This window comes from Agelaius phoeniceus, chromosome 10 (genome assembly GCF_051311805.1).
Source record: "Agelaius phoeniceus isolate bAgePho1 chromosome 10, bAgePho1.hap1, whole genome shotgun sequence".
NCBI lineage: Eukaryota > Metazoa > Chordata > Aves > Passeriformes > Icteridae > Agelaius > Agelaius phoeniceus.
The window spans coordinates 24,652,450-24,670,610 of NC_135274.1; the positions used below are offsets into that span (position 1 = coordinate 24,652,450).

Below are 18,161 nucleotides of genomic sequence, written 5' to 3' on the forward strand. Positions count from 1 at the left end.
AGAAATAGAGCAGTGCTTCAGCTGATTATTGCTGCCATAAATCCAGCAGGCCTTGGGTGGCTGCTGTGCACGGGGGTGACAGCTCCACGTGCTCCTCTGGCCTAAAATAACAAAGCCATTACTGCCCTCCCCGCTGCTGCCAAACAGAGCAATAAAACATTTCATCATTTTATGGCCTGCCCAAAACTTACAGTTTTTGCAGTTTTACAGGGGGAACCATTTGCAATTTGCTCGTGATGGCAGGATTTGTCTTTTTGTATGTGGGGGGAAAAAGAAAAGTGACTTTGACCACACTTTTGTATTTCTTTTTCCTGGTCATGTGTTATTTCCTCTCTAATGGTTCCATGGCATTTATCATTATCATCATCATCACCATGATCTTTATATGAAGAACCTTTATTTAGGTTACATTAAAGGATTAGTTTTGATCAAAACTTTTATATTTAAGACAAACTAAGAAGAAATAACGGTTCAATAAAAAACCCACTACATTTTAGAAGAGCTTCTTTCACTGAATTTTCGTGGAAAAAATTAGGCCTCCTGGGAGGCTGGCCAAAGGAAAAAGGGACATTTCAGTTCCTCAAAGAAACATTAGTAAATATTTGAGTTGCTTAGTGCAGCTTTGAATGCAGTCCTGATAATTAACAGTTTTTTGGTCTCCAGCAGTGGCACAGCCCTACTTTAATTTTATTCTTTTCTGCACTCCAACTGTAACCTCTTTCTTTACCTTTTAGGTACAATTGACAAGAAAGCCTACATTTACTATGAGTTTAAAGTTTCCAACGTAAGTATTTGATTTTAATTTCTGATTTTTATCCAGAATCTTTTAAGAGCATTCTTTTCTCTCTTTATTCTCCTGTAAGATTCGCTGGAAAACAAAACATTTGCCAAAGCCAGGAGGAATCATATTCAAAATACTCCCATTTAATTGGGATGAAATCTGTGGTGTTTTTTTCTCCTATTTAATAGAAATATCTAAATGACTCCTATTTCCTTCCACGTAATAAACTCAGCAGCAATATTCACTGAACAAGAGAACTATAAAGCACAAGAGACATTGAAAGCAGAGTCAAAAAGGACGAGCATGATGTGTTTGTGATTCTCAAAATAGTGGCACTGTAAAAAAAAATACATTTTTATACTGTGAAAATACAGCTGAATGTCTCCAAAGAGTGAGAGAGACCCACACCCTGTCTGAACCCTCAGAAACTACACTGGGATTAAGTTTTATTGTATTATTATTACGTTTTATTGTGTTATTTTAAGCTGAAAGTGCCTTTGCAGGGTTCATGGACATCAGGGTGGAGTCCTGGTAGTGTTTCTATCTAACATTGACAGTAACTATCACAAAACAAGGATTGCCAACAACATGTTATGTAATAATGTCATAATTACATAACATATTATCTGTACACTGATAACAATAACATTAATCTTGGGTAAAGGTATTCATTCCTTTGCCATGATGAAAGAGCATAAACTGAGTGAGAGAATGCAGAGGAACATGAGTGAAGCACATGAACTAGTAATTTTTAAAATCATAACTAATCAGATAATTGTTTGTAGATAAGACACCTCAGTTGCTGTTGGAGTTTGAAACTCCAGCAGCCAAATCATGGCTTGACTGTGATGACATTGAATTAGCAATTAACAATTAACCTCAACGTTCCCAGGGAGGGCAATTGGAAAGTTCCACACACGTGTCACAGCCATGGTGCACTTCCTCTGCTTGGACTCTCCATGTAAAAATAATTACTGGCATGGAATAGGAACTGGTATTTTTATATATGGGTGGTATTTTTATATCAAGAGAAGTGAGAACCTTTGGATGTTGGAACCCAATGAGTCTGGAGTTTATCTGCCCTGTCACAGACCCACCCCAGCATTTCTTTATTTCCCAAGCAAGGAAGAAAAGCTGAAGCACAACTCTGAATATTGTTTTATACATGGTAGAAAAGCCTTATTGTGATACCAACAAGCAGAGCAATAATTAATATATGTGGAAAAATATATTGGTTTTTTTATGCTACAATGTGAAAATATTCATAGAAAAAAAAAAGTTCAATCAGGAGGACTTTTGGCAGATTTTTTAAAAGAAAAATATGACCACTGTATTATTTTTCAGAATGTTCTACAAATGACTGCTACACACAGCAATTATGCTGATCCAAACAACCTGAAATTCGAGGAAATCAAGATATTGGGATTGTCCCAGGAAATAGCATCAGTTTCTGTGTCTCAGAACAATGCTGTGCAGGATTATACCCCTGATATCACCTATGATCCTGCCACAAAGGTAAAGCAATAACAGGGAAATGGAAAGTAAACATATTTAAAATTGCACCAACTTTATTTTATATATTGCAAAGGACAGTACCCAGTGCCAATGTTGTTTCAATGAAATACAATGTGAATTTTATTACAGAATAAAAGTACAATTGCATTCAACTCTGCTGCATAAAAGTGCATCTAAGTCATGCTTGCAGTGCAGCAGACAGCTTGTTTCATTTATTTATTTCTGTTTGCTTCCAAGGAAGCTGTGGCATGAACTCCATATTTTTAGAGGTTTAATTCTTCAGATTTAATCTGTAAAAATATCAGTTGTGTGTCTTTGTAAAAGTGAGACTGTATCAAATCTTACAGGATGGGATTTTGTGAATTTTCGGTTTTTAACTATATTATACTTAAGGACCAGCACCTCTTCTGACTGAAGGAAAGCTGGATGGGATGTAACATTTAATAACTGTTTATTGTTTCATATTTCTAAGGTTGCTGTTATAAGAGGGCTTCAGCTTGAACTGGGAAAATCTTACACAATCAAATGGACTCAAAATATGAATGTCAATGAAAGATTTGATTGTCATCCCAGCCCTAACGCAACAAAAGAAAAATGTCAACAACGTGGCTGTTCCTGGGAAGTAAGTCATTATTTCTCTAAACTAATTGGATAAAAAAGAAAAAATCCAGAATAAAAGGATTTCCTTTGTGGTTGTTACAGAATAAAAGTGGTCTGGGAGATTTGTCAGGTTTAAATAAAATGGGCCTCAGCTGGACTGTACTGATGGATTTTATTTACCTCAGTAGCTGACAACCATTTCAATTCTACCACATTGTATCAGGAGTTGAGGAAAAATTATTTTCTGAGAGATGAACAGAAATAATATTAGAGTTAATTAAAAATCAGAAGAGCATCTTCAGCTGTTCCTTCTGCCTCAGTGGCACCATGGCCTGCAAGGCTCAGCCTCTTCGTGTCACTAAGGGACATTTTAAGTCAAATTAATTCCTCTGGATCTCAGATTGACAGGGAATGCCTGAATCCCACAAAAATCTTGATTCGTTTGTGAACTTGTTTATATCTGCATCAAGGAGCTACTTTAACATGAAGTTCTTTTACACATGGTTTTATGTATTAATATTATCAGTTATCAATAAACATGTGGGAGCAACATGGCCTGGCAGGGCTGAACTTCAGAGGGTGCCTCCAACTTAGTTACTGCCTGTTCTTCTAAATCTCAAATTCCCATTTTGGGCCTTTCCTATAGGAATGAAATCCAAAATTCAGTGCTGGCTGCTCCTGCACCAGCACCTGCTGAAGCAGTTGATGAGCTGCTCTGGTTTTGTTGCACTACTAAAAGGATTTTTTGTGATTTTGGACATTTCCAAATGTCAGGAGATCTCAGATGAGTAGGATGTAATTTTCACTGGATATATTAAGGATAATTTGTGTGAATAAAGCCAGTGAAAGATCTGCTCTGATGCTGCCTGAGTATGAAGTGGGTTTTGGGCACATCTCCTTCGAGGCAGCCAGAGAGAAATGGGATTAAAAGGGACGAAGTTTAGGAATTCCCACAAGCCAAGATTAAACCACGTTGAGGGATTGATCTGAAGATCACAGAGATGGGGAAATTAAATCCTTCTTAATTGCACATGGATTCAGTTTCCTGACTGAACTATTTCCACAGCCTTCACTGGATGGCTTCATTACACCTGAGTCAGCATAGAGATTATTCTGTATTATTTCTTTATTCAGGATTCCATTAATTTTCCCCCCAATTCCACATTTGACACAGATCTGATTAAAAACAGGATTCCATGCTAACAGCTAATAAAAAATCCAGCTGATTTGCTAACCTGAAACTCCTTTCTGTTTGCACCAGGAGACATCAAATCCGAATATTCCTTCCTGCTACTACAGCTCCAGCAATCCTTACTTCATAGAGAATGTTCAGTATTCCCCCACTGGAATTGTGGCCACCCTCAGCCTGGATGACTCCAAGGTCAGGGCTAACGAGGCTTACACTGCCCCAATCAGCACCCTGCGCCTGGAGGTGAAATATCATCTCAACAACATGCTGCAGTTTAAGGTAAAGCCAGCCCAGAATTCCTCAAATGTTTTATTTATGGAAAGTCAAAGGGCTTTTTATGGCCAAATTTATATTTCACAGACAGAAGCAGCCTTGTGTGAATATGTCTCTCCTTCTAAGAAATTATTATTGCTCTTAGCTTGCATTTTTTTTGTCCTGAAATCCTAGCACTCAGTTTTACAAAGAAATTACATGAATCAAAGGTATAATGCCAGTGTATGTGTGTAATGTCAAACAGGAACTTTGAAACTGAAAGTATTTTGTTAATATGCAGGTAATTTATCTGTAAGTGCTCTCATGACTCTATAGCTTATTTTTACATCCACCATTGCACTTCTATTCTAAAATTGTCCATGCATTGTTGTTTGACTGTAATTTATTGCCATATGTTTAACAATATTGAACTAAGTGGTCAGACATCAAAAACTACCTTCTATCAGCTTTCAAAATACAGAAAACCTGAAAAAGAATCCTAAAAGTTGAGTGAAAGAAGAACTAGAAAATTATTTATTACCCTTGCAAAGTATATACACCTATGTACAAACTATATACAATGAAGTAGATATGCCTATATTCTAAATATAAGTATGTACTTTAAATTCATGTGGATCATTAGACGAGCCATTCATGATCCAAAACAAATCTTTGGTTGGTTGGTTGGGATACTTTTGCCCCCAACAAATTCCTGTGAAAGAAACGGCTCAAGACCATGCATTTGAAAGGAAATGCTCACCAGAGGAGGTGTTCGAAACCTGAATCTGATACAGATTTTGAAACAGCTGGCTTGTTTAAATAAACTGATTTTTCTTCACAGATCTATGATTATCAAAACCCACGGTACGAGGTCCCTGTGCCCCTGAACCTGCCCAGCTCCCCCACGAGCTCGAGCCAGGAGCGGCTCTACGACGTCTCGCTCCAGATCAAACCCTTCGGGATCCAAGTGCGCCGCAAGAGCACGGGGACGGTCATGTAAGCCACTGCCACCCTTTGGGATTTTGTGCCACACGGTTTTGGTGGCCTTTTTCATGCCAAACCCTCTCTCTGCGCACGTGCTGGAGCGAAGAACACATTGAAGTGTGGCTCTGAAGGCTGCTCCCTGTGCGCTCCCTGAGTTTCTGGGAGGAAAAGGATTTTCTGCAGTTCCTAAAATATTCCTTAGGTGACCACAGCACTCATTAAGGATTGGCCATTTGGGTCAGTTTTGGGGAATGGTTAGTGTGGAGGTTCCAGTTGTCAGTTTCTCTGGGTCTGGAGTGAAGGCACTTGAGACGATAGTTCATGTTTGGACTCAAGTGTTTATTATTTCTTATCAGTAAAACAGTCTCACTGCTGTGAGCTTAGCAGCTTTTTGTTAGAAGGCACAAGATGGCAAACAATCTCTTGGTACAAGGTCTTTTAAGACTAAACTATCCAATTAAGAACTGACACCTGGATTATTTTCCCTTTTAACCCAATAACTGATCCCAAAGATCCCCCAATGCAGACTTTTCTGCCCAATTACAAAATACCACCATGAAGAAGAAGGAAGAGGCATGAAGAAGAAAACTCAGGACAACACCCTGTGCCCTCCATCTTGCTTCCATCCACTACATACTAGAAATCCCAAATCCTAAATTTCACCAAGTGACACACCTACATTACTCTCTATAATCTGTTCCACACTTTAGTGGTTTCCACTCCATCCTGAAGCCTGGGAATCTCTCTCCATGAATGAGGGTCAAAGTCAGTGCTCCCCTGGGGGTCAGGGCACCCCAGAGCAGACACAGAAATATTCCCAGTGCCCTGGGTTAGGGGATATATAGAAGGAAGTGGTGTCCCAGCTAACTCGAGATTTGTTTTGGTAACACAACAGATGAGTCTGGCAGGAGCTTCATTTTTCCTTGATTAAGTCAGAGTTAGAAAACAGAGAACAGTTGAGTGTGTTTTTTTTATTCAAAAAAACAATTTTATTTAATTTTTTTAAAGTACTCAAAACTTAATTGTGAATTGAGTTTCCTTTGCCAACTAGAATAATAATTCAACCTGCAATTGAAGCTCCTGGAACGATGAAATTCTCTGGCAGAGCCCACTGGGCTGCAGTTTGATTTCTAATTGGAAAGATGCTGATTTATAATAAATGTGACCTGTGAATGCAATTCCAGTGTAATCTGCACAGAAAGCCCAGTGAACTGTAAAAAGCATTTTGTTTACTATATTCCATGTGGCTCCAGTGCTCGGTCTGGGAGGAAAATAGGATTGCAGTGTACTGAAATGCATTTTCTCTCTATATTTCCAAAATATGACCCAAGTTGCCGTGCACGATGCCTGTGTGCTATTCCTCTCTGAGAGACACAGAGGATTTGGTGTCCCTGAACTCTTCAGCAATTCTTGCACACCCCCATTCCATGTCCTTTAGGTTTTTTTGATAACCACAAGAGTTTTAGCCCACTTTCACTGAAGAGTGAGATCTCCAGAGAAAAAGGGTGGCTCAAAAGGAATTGTCTGCCAGAAACACAGCCCTGAGGATGCTCTATTCTCATTTTCCCTTTCCTCTTCCCTCTTCAGCTGGAATTCAGCCCTGCCCACCTTCACCTTCAGTGACATGTTCATCCAGATTTCCACCCGCTTGGCATCCCAGTACATCTATGGGCTTGGAGAGGTGGAGCACCCCACCTTCCGACACAACATGAGCTGGAACACCTGGGGAATGTTCACCAGGGACCAGCCTCCAACTGTAAGTGGGCAAAGAAGAGGAAAATGTGATTTCTGAACCAACGAGTGCAGAACTGTTCGGCACGACTTTAAAATCCAGTGGATGTCTGCTGGTGTTGGGCACTGGCTCTGAGCATATTTATCAGTTTACAATTTTAGATGGTGTCTCCATGGCAAATGTCTTCTGTAAATCCCTTATTTGTGACCTGCAAGAACAATGTGAGGAGCTCAGACCCTCAGTCAGATGTTGGAAGGTGACAGATGGCTTAGGAGTAGCAGCACGTTCCTCCTTTTTTTATTCTCCTCTCCTCATTGTTTTGAAAATTAGACATGAGTCAGAACAATTCCTGTTGCTTGGGGATTAATTTAGTACTTGCACAGGTAAAGCAGAAATCTTATCTCTGTTTATTTGTCTTATTTCCTACAAGATAGCAAATTTCCAATTATCAGGGAATGGCCAATGAAATATCAGCAGCTAATTATATCTCTAACTTCCAGTTCAGGCTGAACACATTTTGAGAAAATTAAATATAATGTCACCAGCACCTCCTGAGCACGCAGACACCTGGTTCTGTTTGCAAAGAAGAGAAAGGTTTGTCCTGAGGAAGCACCTTCTCATTAGTGAAATTTAAGTGCAGCGATGCCTGTGCTTTCCTTCCTGCCTGAGCAGCCCAGACAAGCCTGACAAATTATGAAGCTCCAAGTGACCTTCTGCAGGTCTGTTTTGTGGTTAGGGAGGGTTCAGGTGCCTACATTTAAAGTTTATTTGCTATGTTTGGCAATTGTCTCATCTTTTATTAAATTTATTACTAAATGTTAATAAGCAAATGTTTGCAATGTTTTTCCAGTAAAATATATTTTATTTTATTTGCAGTACCTGTTGAATTCCTATGGTGTTCATCCATTTTATATGGGTCTTGAAGAAGATGGCAATGCCCACGGGGTTCTCTTGCTTAACAGCAATGCAATGGGTAAGAAAACCTTCATTTTATCTCATAAAATTGTGGAATAGTCTGGGTTGGAAGGGACATTAAAGCTCATCCTGTTCCACCCCCCTGCACAGACACCTCCTACTGTCCCAGGCTACTCCAAGCCCTGTCCAAGCTGGCCCTGGGCACTTCCAGGGATCCAGGGGCAGCCACAGCTTCTCTGGGCAACCTCAGGGCCTCATCCCCTCACACAGAACAACTTCTTCCCAATATCCCACCTAAGCCTCCTCTCTGCCAGTTGGAAGCCATCCCCCCTTCTCTGGTCCCTCCAGACCTTTGTGAATTGTCTCTCTCCATCCTCCTCCACGTGCTCCATTTTTACAGTCAGTGTTTTCCACCGGTGGCAAACCCAGGCCTCCTTTTCTCCCTTCCTTCCCTCCACTTCCAGATGTGACCTTCCAGCCCACCCCTGCCCTGACCTACCGCACCATCGGAGGAATCCTCGACTTCTACATGGTGCTGGGCCCGACTCCCGAGCTCGTGGTCCAGGAATACACCCAGGTAGGAGCCTGGCTGCTGCTGGGCTCTGGTGGGTTGGGTTGGTTTCTCTTCCCCCTCCTCACCAGGAGCCTCCTTTCCTCTTTCCAGCTGATTGGGCGCCCAGTCATGCCACCCTACTGGTCCCTGGGATTCCAGCTGTGCCGCTACGGATACGCCAATGACACGGAGGTTTCCCAGCTTGTGGAGCAAATGAAGGCGGCTCAGATTCCCCACGTACGTTGGCAGCAAATAACTTTGGGAGCAAATAACAAATAATTTGAGCTTTTGGCTTCGTAGCATCGACTAAATCCATTTAAACACTAAAGCAGTAACCCACCAAAAGCACCCCCGATGCGGTAGAGAAGAGCAGGTTTTGTGCCACGGACTCTGGGCTGTGTTAAAAGCTGTTTAATTTTCTTAATTATTCGCACCAAAGAATGACAGGAAGGAGCAGTGATTAATAAAAACCAGCAGGGAGAAAAAGGAAGAGCATAATTTCATTGCCATAATGCTCTGTGTCAAGTCAGCTGTGATTTGGCCCAGGTTGTTGTTGGGGTAGTAGGAATAGCACCTAGTCCTAACAAAATTATGCTATAAATTGAATGTGGATTCATTTTAAATATAATAATATCAATGTTTCAATAGAGAACAGGTATTCCCATTGTTTCCTTATAGCTATGGAAATATAGGTGCAGTTTCTGTGTACATATGTACAGACAAATAAATTTTTTTCTCTATTCTGTATCAATTTCTCCCCCCAATTTAGATGCAGCAGTGAAAGGTTTATTTTGCATGTAAAGATTGTGTAATATTCATTTAACAACTGCAGCCTGAAGTTACCACTGCTTCCAATTTTACACATCGAAAGTTCCACGCTTTACTTATTTTGGCCAATTTTCAATATTTGGCAAAAAGAGGAGAAAATAATTTAAAATTAATTCTTTTTTTTTTTCTTTTTTTAACTTCAGGATGTCCAATATGTAGATATTGACTACATGGAAAGGAACCTGGACTTCACCCTTTCCCCACGTTTTGCTGGATTACCGGTTCTGATCAACAAAATCAAAGCAGAAGGAATGAGATTTATCATTATCCTGGTCAGTTTGGAATATTGTTTTTAAATTCCAATACAGCATCAAAAAATGGAGAATATATTCAATGTGAGTTTTGAGCCTAAGGGTAAAAGTGTTTGTATTTGTAGGATCCAGCCATTTCTGGGAATGAAACCAATTATCCCGCCTTCACCAGAGGTGTGGCCAATAACATCTTCGTGCAGTGGCCTGATACCAAAGAAATTTTATATTCCAAGGTACTGTCCAGGGATGAGTATTTAACTGTGTGTTGTTGATGCTCAGTTTGTATTTAGTGTGGCTTGATTATTTAAAATATTCTTTGTCCCATTAGGTCTGGTCGTTTCTTCCCAATGTCCAAATCAATGAGTCACTGCCTCATGAAGACCAAGTAGAGGTAAATACTGACATGGTTTGGTTCTGGACTCAAATATAGATATTAATCAATTAAAATAGCAGCAAAATCATTGATAAATCTCATGGCAGGAATAAGTTGAAGAAACTGGTTAAGCCTTCCAAAAAAATTAGTGAACAAGCAATTATTTTTTGTTGTCTTTTTTTTTTTTTTTTAATTCCAGAGTTGTAACTATGGAATCCCTTCGGTCCTCTCATCTGTCTTGTTTTCCTTCTGTTTTTACAGAAATACGTATCCCATTGTGCTTTCCCAGACTTCTTCCGCAATTCCACGGGGGAGTGGTACAAGAGGGAAATCCTGGAGGTCTACAACAATCCCGACCCCTTAAAAAGCCTCAAGTTTGATGGGCTGTGGACTGTAAGTGTGGAAACATATCTGATTTCTGGATTGCTTTTCTCTGCCTGACACTGGTGGAGGGGGCCCAAATTTCTGATTCCCAGTATCTGCTCTGCTCTGGCAGAAGTATCCCGTGTTAAATTCCTATTAAGGAAATGTTGGACTTGACGATCTTGGAGGTTGTTCCCTCAAAACAAAGAATTGCTGAATCACAGAATTGATTCTGGAGGAGATCTTATAAATCTTCTATTCCCATTCCCTGCCATGGGCAGGGACACCTCCCACTGTCCCAGGTTGCTCCCAGCCCCAGTGTCCAACCTGGCCTTGGGCACAGCCAGGGATCCAGGGGCAGCCACAGCTGCTCTGGGCACCCTGTGCCAGGGCCTGCCCACCCTCACAGGGAACAATTCCTTCCCAAAACCCCATCTAATCTTGCCCTCCTTCAGCTCAGAACCATCCCCCTTTTTCTATCACTCCATGCCCTCACGGAAAGTCCTTTTTCTGCCTTTTTTTGCAAGCCTCTTTATGGAACATGGGATGCCCAGCTGAGGCTCCTGAGGAACCCAGCAACGCTGCTTGTGTATAATTCAGAATTTATGGTGTTCTGTAGCAAACTAAGGGGTTTTACTCTGTTTTTAGGACATGAATGAACCAGCAGCTTTTATGAATGGCGCCATGGGTGGCTGTAAGAACGAGCTCCTGAATTATCCCCCCTACATGCCTCGTAAGTCTGATTCCTCCTTACAAGAGTTTTAGGTTTTTCTGGTTCCCAAATAAATTCTTATCTGGTATATGGGGAATAAAAGCTGAAATAAAGATGGATTTATAAGCCCACAGATCCTCACTGATGTGGCCCTTTATTCCTGAGATTATGGGCACACTGCAAGCCCAGGTATTTCAGCAGGAGCTGTGCAGCACTTTGTAAAAAAAAAGTTCTTTCCAGCTCCTCGCTGCATATGGATTTTGGTCCCTATTTTGTGTTTAAGTGCTTTGCTTGAGGCATGCCAGAGAATTGAGCTCTCTGTTTTTGCACTTTTCTCAGATGAATAATGCAATTAATTAAATATTTAGAAAATATCCATGTGTCTCCTCTCATTACCATTTATGCAAGCAGTCAAATGCTTGAAATGCTTCACTTTCTTAGCTCGGCTTTCCTGAAGTACTGGTGTAAAGTAGTACTAATTAGGATTATTTATTAATGGTTTATTAGCATACTCTTGCTGCTTGCTGTTGTATTCAGGTTTCATGAGTGGTTTCTTGTGAATTTCCAGGAAATTAATATTCACATAGACAGATCATACCCCCACCACATCCATTTTTCTGTTTATGTGATTAGTGTGACAGCGTTCAAAAAGATTTGAAATATTTTCTGATATACTCTGTTTATTCTTTGAGCCTCTGTAGTAAGAGCATCTGTAACTGAACTATTAAAACATGCACAGGCTCAGATACCTGCATAGGAATACTGGAAATGTTCCATTTTGAAAATGCTATTTTTATAATTATAAATAAATAAGTGACAGGCTCAGACACCTGCATAGGAATATTGGAAATATTCCATTTTGGAAATGCTATTTTTATAATTATTAATAAATGACAGTACAAAGAGACTGAATGCCTAACAGATTATGAAAATTAAGAAAAAGTAACTCAAATGATTAATACGTGATTATTTATAATAACAAATATATTTCTTCCCTTTTCACGAGATCTGGGATATAGGTCAACAGGATTAATCCACAAAACTCCATGCATGGAAGGTCTACACTACCTCCCAGACGGGACCCCAGCCAGACACTATGATGTCCACAGCCTGTACGGATGGTCCCAGGCCAGACCCAGCCTGGAGTAAGTGCTTTGCATGTTCCATGCTGCCTCCAGGATATGCTCTGATGCCTCAAGGAGCTGCAACAGAGGCCAGAAGGAGTTAGGAGGAATAAAAGTGGATATTTATTGAAGTGCCTTCAAAGGCCACAGCCATGGCTCTGCCCCAATAGCTCCAAGATATGGAAGCAAAAGAGGGTTTGGTGATGAGATCTCACATTTTTAGTCCATTTGCATATAGGAGTTGACTATCCAATTAACAGCTGCAAGTTATGAAGTTTCATCCTCCTTGCCTGCTTGCCCGCCCTCCTCTTCTCACATTGCTCGTGCTTGGGGCCTGCAGTTTGAACAGCTCCAGTTGCTGTTGGGAGTTACATTTTCCCTTTCTTATTCCTGTTATCCCAAAGTCACTCAGTGATGGGCTCAGCCTGGGGCAGGTCCCTCTTGGCTCTGTCACAAATGAGGAAGCTCCAGAAGTTTCTCACCAGAGCCACCCCCTGCCAAGACCTTGTTGTGCCCACACAGTGGAGCAGACAAGAATTTGATGGGAAAAGGAATATCACCATCGTTTCTGTGTTTTAAATGTGAACTGTTTTCCTCTGCTTTGTGAGGCACTGCAACAGAAATCACTACAATAAATCTCACAGCTCGCACAGATACTCTCACACTGGAAATTTATAGCGAATGTTATCTACAAAATATATACATATACATATATTTCAGTCCCAGATTTATTTTTTGGCAGTAACTGAAGGGGTACTTGTGAAACTGAAGAAATGCAATAATTTATTTTGATACTAAACCACCCAAACAGAAAGATTATTTGCACACAAAACTCACAAAAGACTCTACCTGAGAAGTGAACATCAGTATTTTATGTAACCTGGTGTCATTTCAGTCCTCCATCCATTAGACACAGGAACTTTGGGATATGGCCTCGATGCTGTTCTTTTGTAATGAGGTTTTTGCATAGCCAGAGTCCCTATTAGTGAATACAGGAACCTTTTGGAGGTAAATGCAGCCTTTGTGACCTGAATAATTGTTTTTCATGCATAGAACTACAGAGCTGAGGCTCCAGGCACTGAACACTCAGGTCCTGCTCATCCCTGAGCAGTTCTGCACGTGACATTTGCTGTCTTCACTTTTGCAATTTTGGCTGCCACCTCCAAAGCATTATTGACACAGGGAAAGGAAGCAGAGAATTAAAGTGTTGGACAATATGTTATAAAGGAATGAAGGATCCTAGGAAAGTTACTGTTTATCTTGGAGGAAATAATTGTGGTAAATTAGTCTGGTTTAATTGCTGCAGTAATTTAAGTGACTTGTGTATCTTTACTGTAATTACAGTGTCACTAAAGCTGCAAATCCTATAGAAAAATAAGCAAATAGTGCCTTATTGAAGCAGCAGTTTAGGCAATTATGGGGCTCTCACACTGGAGAGCAGTGGGACTTAATCAGGGTGATTTTCTGACTAATATTCATATTGATATACTGTCACCTTGGTCTTTCAGGAGGGACTAAAAGCCCCTGACACTTTTTCTTTTTTTAATTTCAGCACCTTTTAATCAACTAAACTTATCCTGAGACGTACAATATTCCTGCTACCTCTGTTTGCACTCTTGTGAGCCTTTTGGTTTGATTTTTGCTAAATTATTTCCAACTGTTGCTTCAACTTTTTGGGTACTTTAAGAAAGGAATGACGTGCCCTCACACACATTGTGGAGCACCTAGAAAATGGGCTCAGAAAACTTTTCCCACAGAGGAGTTAGCCTGAGCTGGAAAACTCCTTTTTAATCCCTCACGTTTGCCAGTTCTCTTTGCAGCTGCAGGTTGGCCGCTTTGCTGGGATTGTGTCTGGATCATGCAGAGCTGCCCCAAAAACCCCGAAGGGACTGGATGTTTATGATTCAGCCCTTCACTAGGATAACACAAACCCAAAAGTTTCTTTTGAGAGGCTCTCCTGCAGTAGCTTCTGGTGCAGTGTTTCTCCCTTAAGCTGTTTCTGTGGCTGTTCCCAACGCAGGGCTCTGCAAGCTGCCACCAAGGAGCGTGGGATCGTCATCAGCCGCTCCACGTACCCCAGCAGCGGGAGATGGGTGGGACACTGGCTGGGGGACAACACGGCAGCCTGGGACCAGCTGCACAAATCCATTATTGGTACGTGCCAGGGAAAGGGGCTGCGTGCCTGGGAACACCCACTCGCAGAATGGTTTGGGTTGGGAGGGACCTTGAAGCCCTAAATCCAGTTCTGCCCTGGACACTGTACACAGGCCAGGCTCCTCCAAGCATTGTCCAACCTGGCTTTGCTTCTCCTTCACCTCCTTGCTTGTTGTATTCCTGGGGTTTTTAGCTGAAAAATATTGTTCAGCAACCAGAATTTGTGGTCAATTCCTTTTTCACTTTTTCTTCTTATTTCCTTCTGCACCAGGTGCTGGGAACTCCTTGAATTCCCTTGGGTTCAGGCCCCTCCATGCCCTGTGTCCTGCCATTCATTTTTTTTTTCTTTGCTTCTGTCCACCCACATCCCATCTCCTTCTGTAGCAGGAAAACACAACACATTAGAGAAATTGTGGGGCTTGGATTTGGTTTTTTCTCTTCTGAATCAGTAGTGTAATAAACACTGTCTATGTAACCATAAAGTAAAAAAAACCCAGCGAGTAACTCCAATTTATTTCTCTTTTCAGGCATGATGGAGTTCAGTCTCTTTGGAATATCTTATGTAAGCTAATGAGTTATTAACTTCTATTTAATTACCATGATGCTGTACATGATAATACAGTTTTCCATTTGGGTTATTCTGAAAATTTCAGACAGGAGCTGATATCTGTGGCTTCTTCAAAGACTCCCAGTATGAGTTGTGTGCCCGCTGGATGCAGCTGGGTGCCTTTTACCCATTTTCCAGGAATCACAACGAGAAAGGAACACGGGTGAGTTGCAATTTTTTAATAGTTCAGAGCAGCTGGGCCTTTGCAACACACAGGCAAAACCAGACAGAACAATGCACAACTGCCCTGGCTCAAAAAAAAAGAAAAAAAATACATTCCATGTTAAATGGAGGAAACCAAAACACTTTTGGCTCTTTATCAAATGAAAATTGTCATCATTTTCATGCTGGCTCTGCTGTGAGCCTCCCCATCACCTGGGAGGTTTTGTACCCACAGAGGGGCTGCTCTGGGATTTGGGCACTTGAGGGAAGCCCCTTCTAACTTTGCTTTCACTGACTCTGAACTCTGCGTATTTTCCCCTCTGTGCCATTTGGATTTCAATGAGCTACAGCAGGGCTAAAATGGAGATTTTATGGCAGCTGACCTCAGTGCTCTCAGCCCTAATTGCCCATAATTATACAACAAATGAGAAAACGGGGCAGTGTAATAAGATGCTGGAGTGAGACTCAGGAATTTGTGTGCTCTGCCTGTTTGCCACCATCAGATATTGTATTTCTGCTGAAAGGAAAGGGAAATAATTGCCTAAATGAAGGCTAAGGAGTGGAGTGGAGAAAGCTGTAAAACAAGATAACTGGGAAAATGAAAAAGAGGGAAACAGCACTTGTGTTCCAGGGAAAGCTTCAGGTCCAGCAGAGTGGAGCTATTTAGATGGCAAATATCGAATGGATTAAAGTCTCCTTTTCAAAGCCACTGCTTTATCTCACAGCACACACCTTCCACGGGCCCTGAAAGCTTCAAAATGCAGATTCAGGGTTATCGTGGTGCTTCCAGTGCTACCCAATTTGCCAAGGTGTTGCTCCTACATTTAATAAAGACTTGAGGCTCTCCTGACACCGGTCCCTGGTGCCTCGGGCTCCTGCTGCGAGCAGAGGCTGATGGGTGACGTGCCCTGGGACGTGTCACACCTTGGGGACACTTTGCATTAAACAGTTTTACTGTTTCCCCTGGGTTTTTATCAGCCTTCCTCTTCCTAGTTCCCCTCCTGGGGCTGACAGTGACAGCCACAGTTTTCACTTGCTCCTGAGGTGAAGATGCTTTGCTTCAGAGAGGGAATTTCCTCGGTTTGTTTTGCTGTGTTGATTTGCCCTTTTTTAACTTTCTCACACAGTCCAACCCAGCTTCTCTAACAACACTCTCTTTCAGAGGCAAGATCCTGCTTCCTGGGACAAAAAATTTGAAGACATGTCCAGGGATGTGCTGAACATAAGATACACCCTGTTGCCTTACCTCTACACCTTGCTGCACGATGCCCACGCCCACGGCAGCACCGTGGTCCGCCCCGTTCTCCACGAGTATGTGCAATTCCCCTGCTCTCCCCACCAAGAATCCCCATTAAAACTCCTCTAGTTGTGACCCCCTAACAACAGAGTTGTCTCTTTGTTACAGCATTCCCCCCTACAATTAAAAAATACCAAGTTTTGGCTGGGAAAAAAATGAGCTTTTTGCATGTAGCAATTTGCTTTTTACAAAGAAGCTCTGAAAACAGTGGCTCAAATTAAAAATCTGTCCCAGTCTGTCCAAGACTTTATTAGTGTAAATAATAAGTGCAAGACTTTTAGAGTTTTGTCATCCCAATGTACTAAAAAGCAAAGGCAAAGAAATGGACCAAACCCCCTAAAGTTAAGCACTAAATTTCATTTCCCTGAGCGTCACATCAGGATCTTTGTGCAGCCGTTAATTGATCTCTGATAATTAACAGCAATAATGAGGAAACAGGTACTAGAAAGGGTAGGTGCAATTACTGACAGAAGGGTGTTCAAGGAGGAACTTTTTGGGAAAGCTCAGCTCTGGCTGTCTCCTCCTGGCAGGTTTGTGGGAGACAGGACCACGTGGGACATCGACGAGCAGTTCCTCTGGGGTCCTGCCCTGCTCATCAGCCCCGTGATGAAACAGGTGGGCTCTCAAGCTTTATTGATTACTGAAAGGCAGTTTAACTGAGCTTCACTTTTTGATCTGAGGTGCCTAAAATTTGTGTGTTTAACCGCAGAATGATCGGAGTGTGATCGCCTACTTCCCCGATGCCCGCTGGTATGATTACCACACAGTAAGTCATCCTAAAGAAATTGTATTTTAAAACCCTTTAAAACCCTAAAACCCTTTTTATTGCTGTGGGAATGGTTGGGCTCTGCCAAGTGAGGCTCCAGCCCTGGGGATATTCAAAGCCCAAATTTAAGCAGACAACACCAAACCCAAGGATGTGAACTGGGGAGAGAGGGAACAAACTCTGGGGTGTCCAAGGAGGAGCAGAGGGAAGGGGTGGACTTGGCCTTGGATTTTCTGTCTTTTCACAGTGCTGAGCATGGCAGGGAGGTGGGAACATTCTCCTGCCTAATTTGCATTTAATATAAGTTCTTATAAACAAAAAAAGAAATAAAAAAAAATCCTCAATTCCTTTATAATAATGTATAATAACATGACTAGAGTTATGATAAATGAAAAGGCGAAGTTAATACCTTTAATTTAGAATTCTTTTCACTTTTTGTAACCCTCAAATGATACACAAAAGGTTTTTGTAGTGGAATGCTCTAATGAAGAAAGAAAAAACCAGATTTAGCTGCATAATTTTTCCTGGAAAATAATAAAAGATTTGGAAATAGGAAGAGCAGGATCAAAACTCCCTTCATTAATCACAGGTTTGTGTTTCACCTGCTTGGCCCCCTTGGTTCAGCTGCCATCACCCACGGTCAGGCCAGCCTTTTACAGACCCAAAATTTCAGGGTTTCTCTTATTAACAGTTACTCCTGTGGTAACAACTCCTAATTAACCTGTCTAGAGAGATATTACATTTTGTTCTGAAGGAAAACCCTGTAAAAATTCATTTTTTTTTGTACACAGAACTCAGACACTGGCTTTAGGAAACAGTTCCAAAATCTGTCAGCTCCTTTGGAGCACATCAACCTGCACATCCGAGGTGGATACATCCTGCCTTGGCAAACACCTGCTAGAACAACTGCTTCCAGGTAGGAAGAAGTGAAAATTTTCAATTTAATTTGTCTTTTTGGTGGTTTCTTGGGGTTTTTTTTCCTAATGGTTTTTAGGAGTATGGG

At 41.4% G+C, this 18,161-nt stretch overlaps 1 protein-coding gene across 1 annotated transcript in view; it reads left to right on the forward strand.

Moving 5' to 3' along the window:
• The window catches only part of SI (sucrase-isomaltase), a 43,701-nt gene that overhangs the window by 20,702 nt on the left and 4,838 nt on the right, over positions 1-18,161 (forward strand). The window contains exons 22-43 of the mRNA XM_054639511.2: positions 735-784; positions 2,126-2,296; positions 2,769-2,918; positions 4,158-4,364; positions 5,179-5,333; positions 6,909-7,077; positions 7,930-8,026; positions 8,433-8,545; positions 8,633-8,758; positions 9,493-9,621; positions 9,726-9,833; positions 9,929-9,991; positions 10,235-10,366; positions 10,985-11,069; positions 12,055-12,193; positions 14,193-14,326; positions 14,854-14,888; positions 14,980-15,096; positions 16,258-16,406; positions 16,923-17,007; positions 17,102-17,158; positions 17,950-18,074. Of these exons, the coding sequence (XP_054495486.2) occupies positions 735-784; positions 2,126-2,296; positions 2,769-2,918; positions 4,158-4,364; positions 5,179-5,333; positions 6,909-7,077; positions 7,930-8,026; positions 8,433-8,545; positions 8,633-8,758; positions 9,493-9,621; positions 9,726-9,833; positions 9,929-9,991; positions 10,235-10,366; positions 10,985-11,069; positions 12,055-12,193; positions 14,193-14,326; positions 14,854-14,888; positions 14,980-15,096; positions 16,258-16,406; positions 16,923-17,007; positions 17,102-17,158; positions 17,950-18,074 (2,596 nt within the window). The remainder of the gene's footprint in view (positions 1-734; positions 785-2,125; positions 2,297-2,768; positions 2,919-4,157; positions 4,365-5,178; positions 5,334-6,908; positions 7,078-7,929; positions 8,027-8,432; positions 8,546-8,632; positions 8,759-9,492; positions 9,622-9,725; positions 9,834-9,928; positions 9,992-10,234; positions 10,367-10,984; positions 11,070-12,054; positions 12,194-14,192; positions 14,327-14,853; positions 14,889-14,979; positions 15,097-16,257; positions 16,407-16,922; positions 17,008-17,101; positions 17,159-17,949; positions 18,075-18,161) is intronic.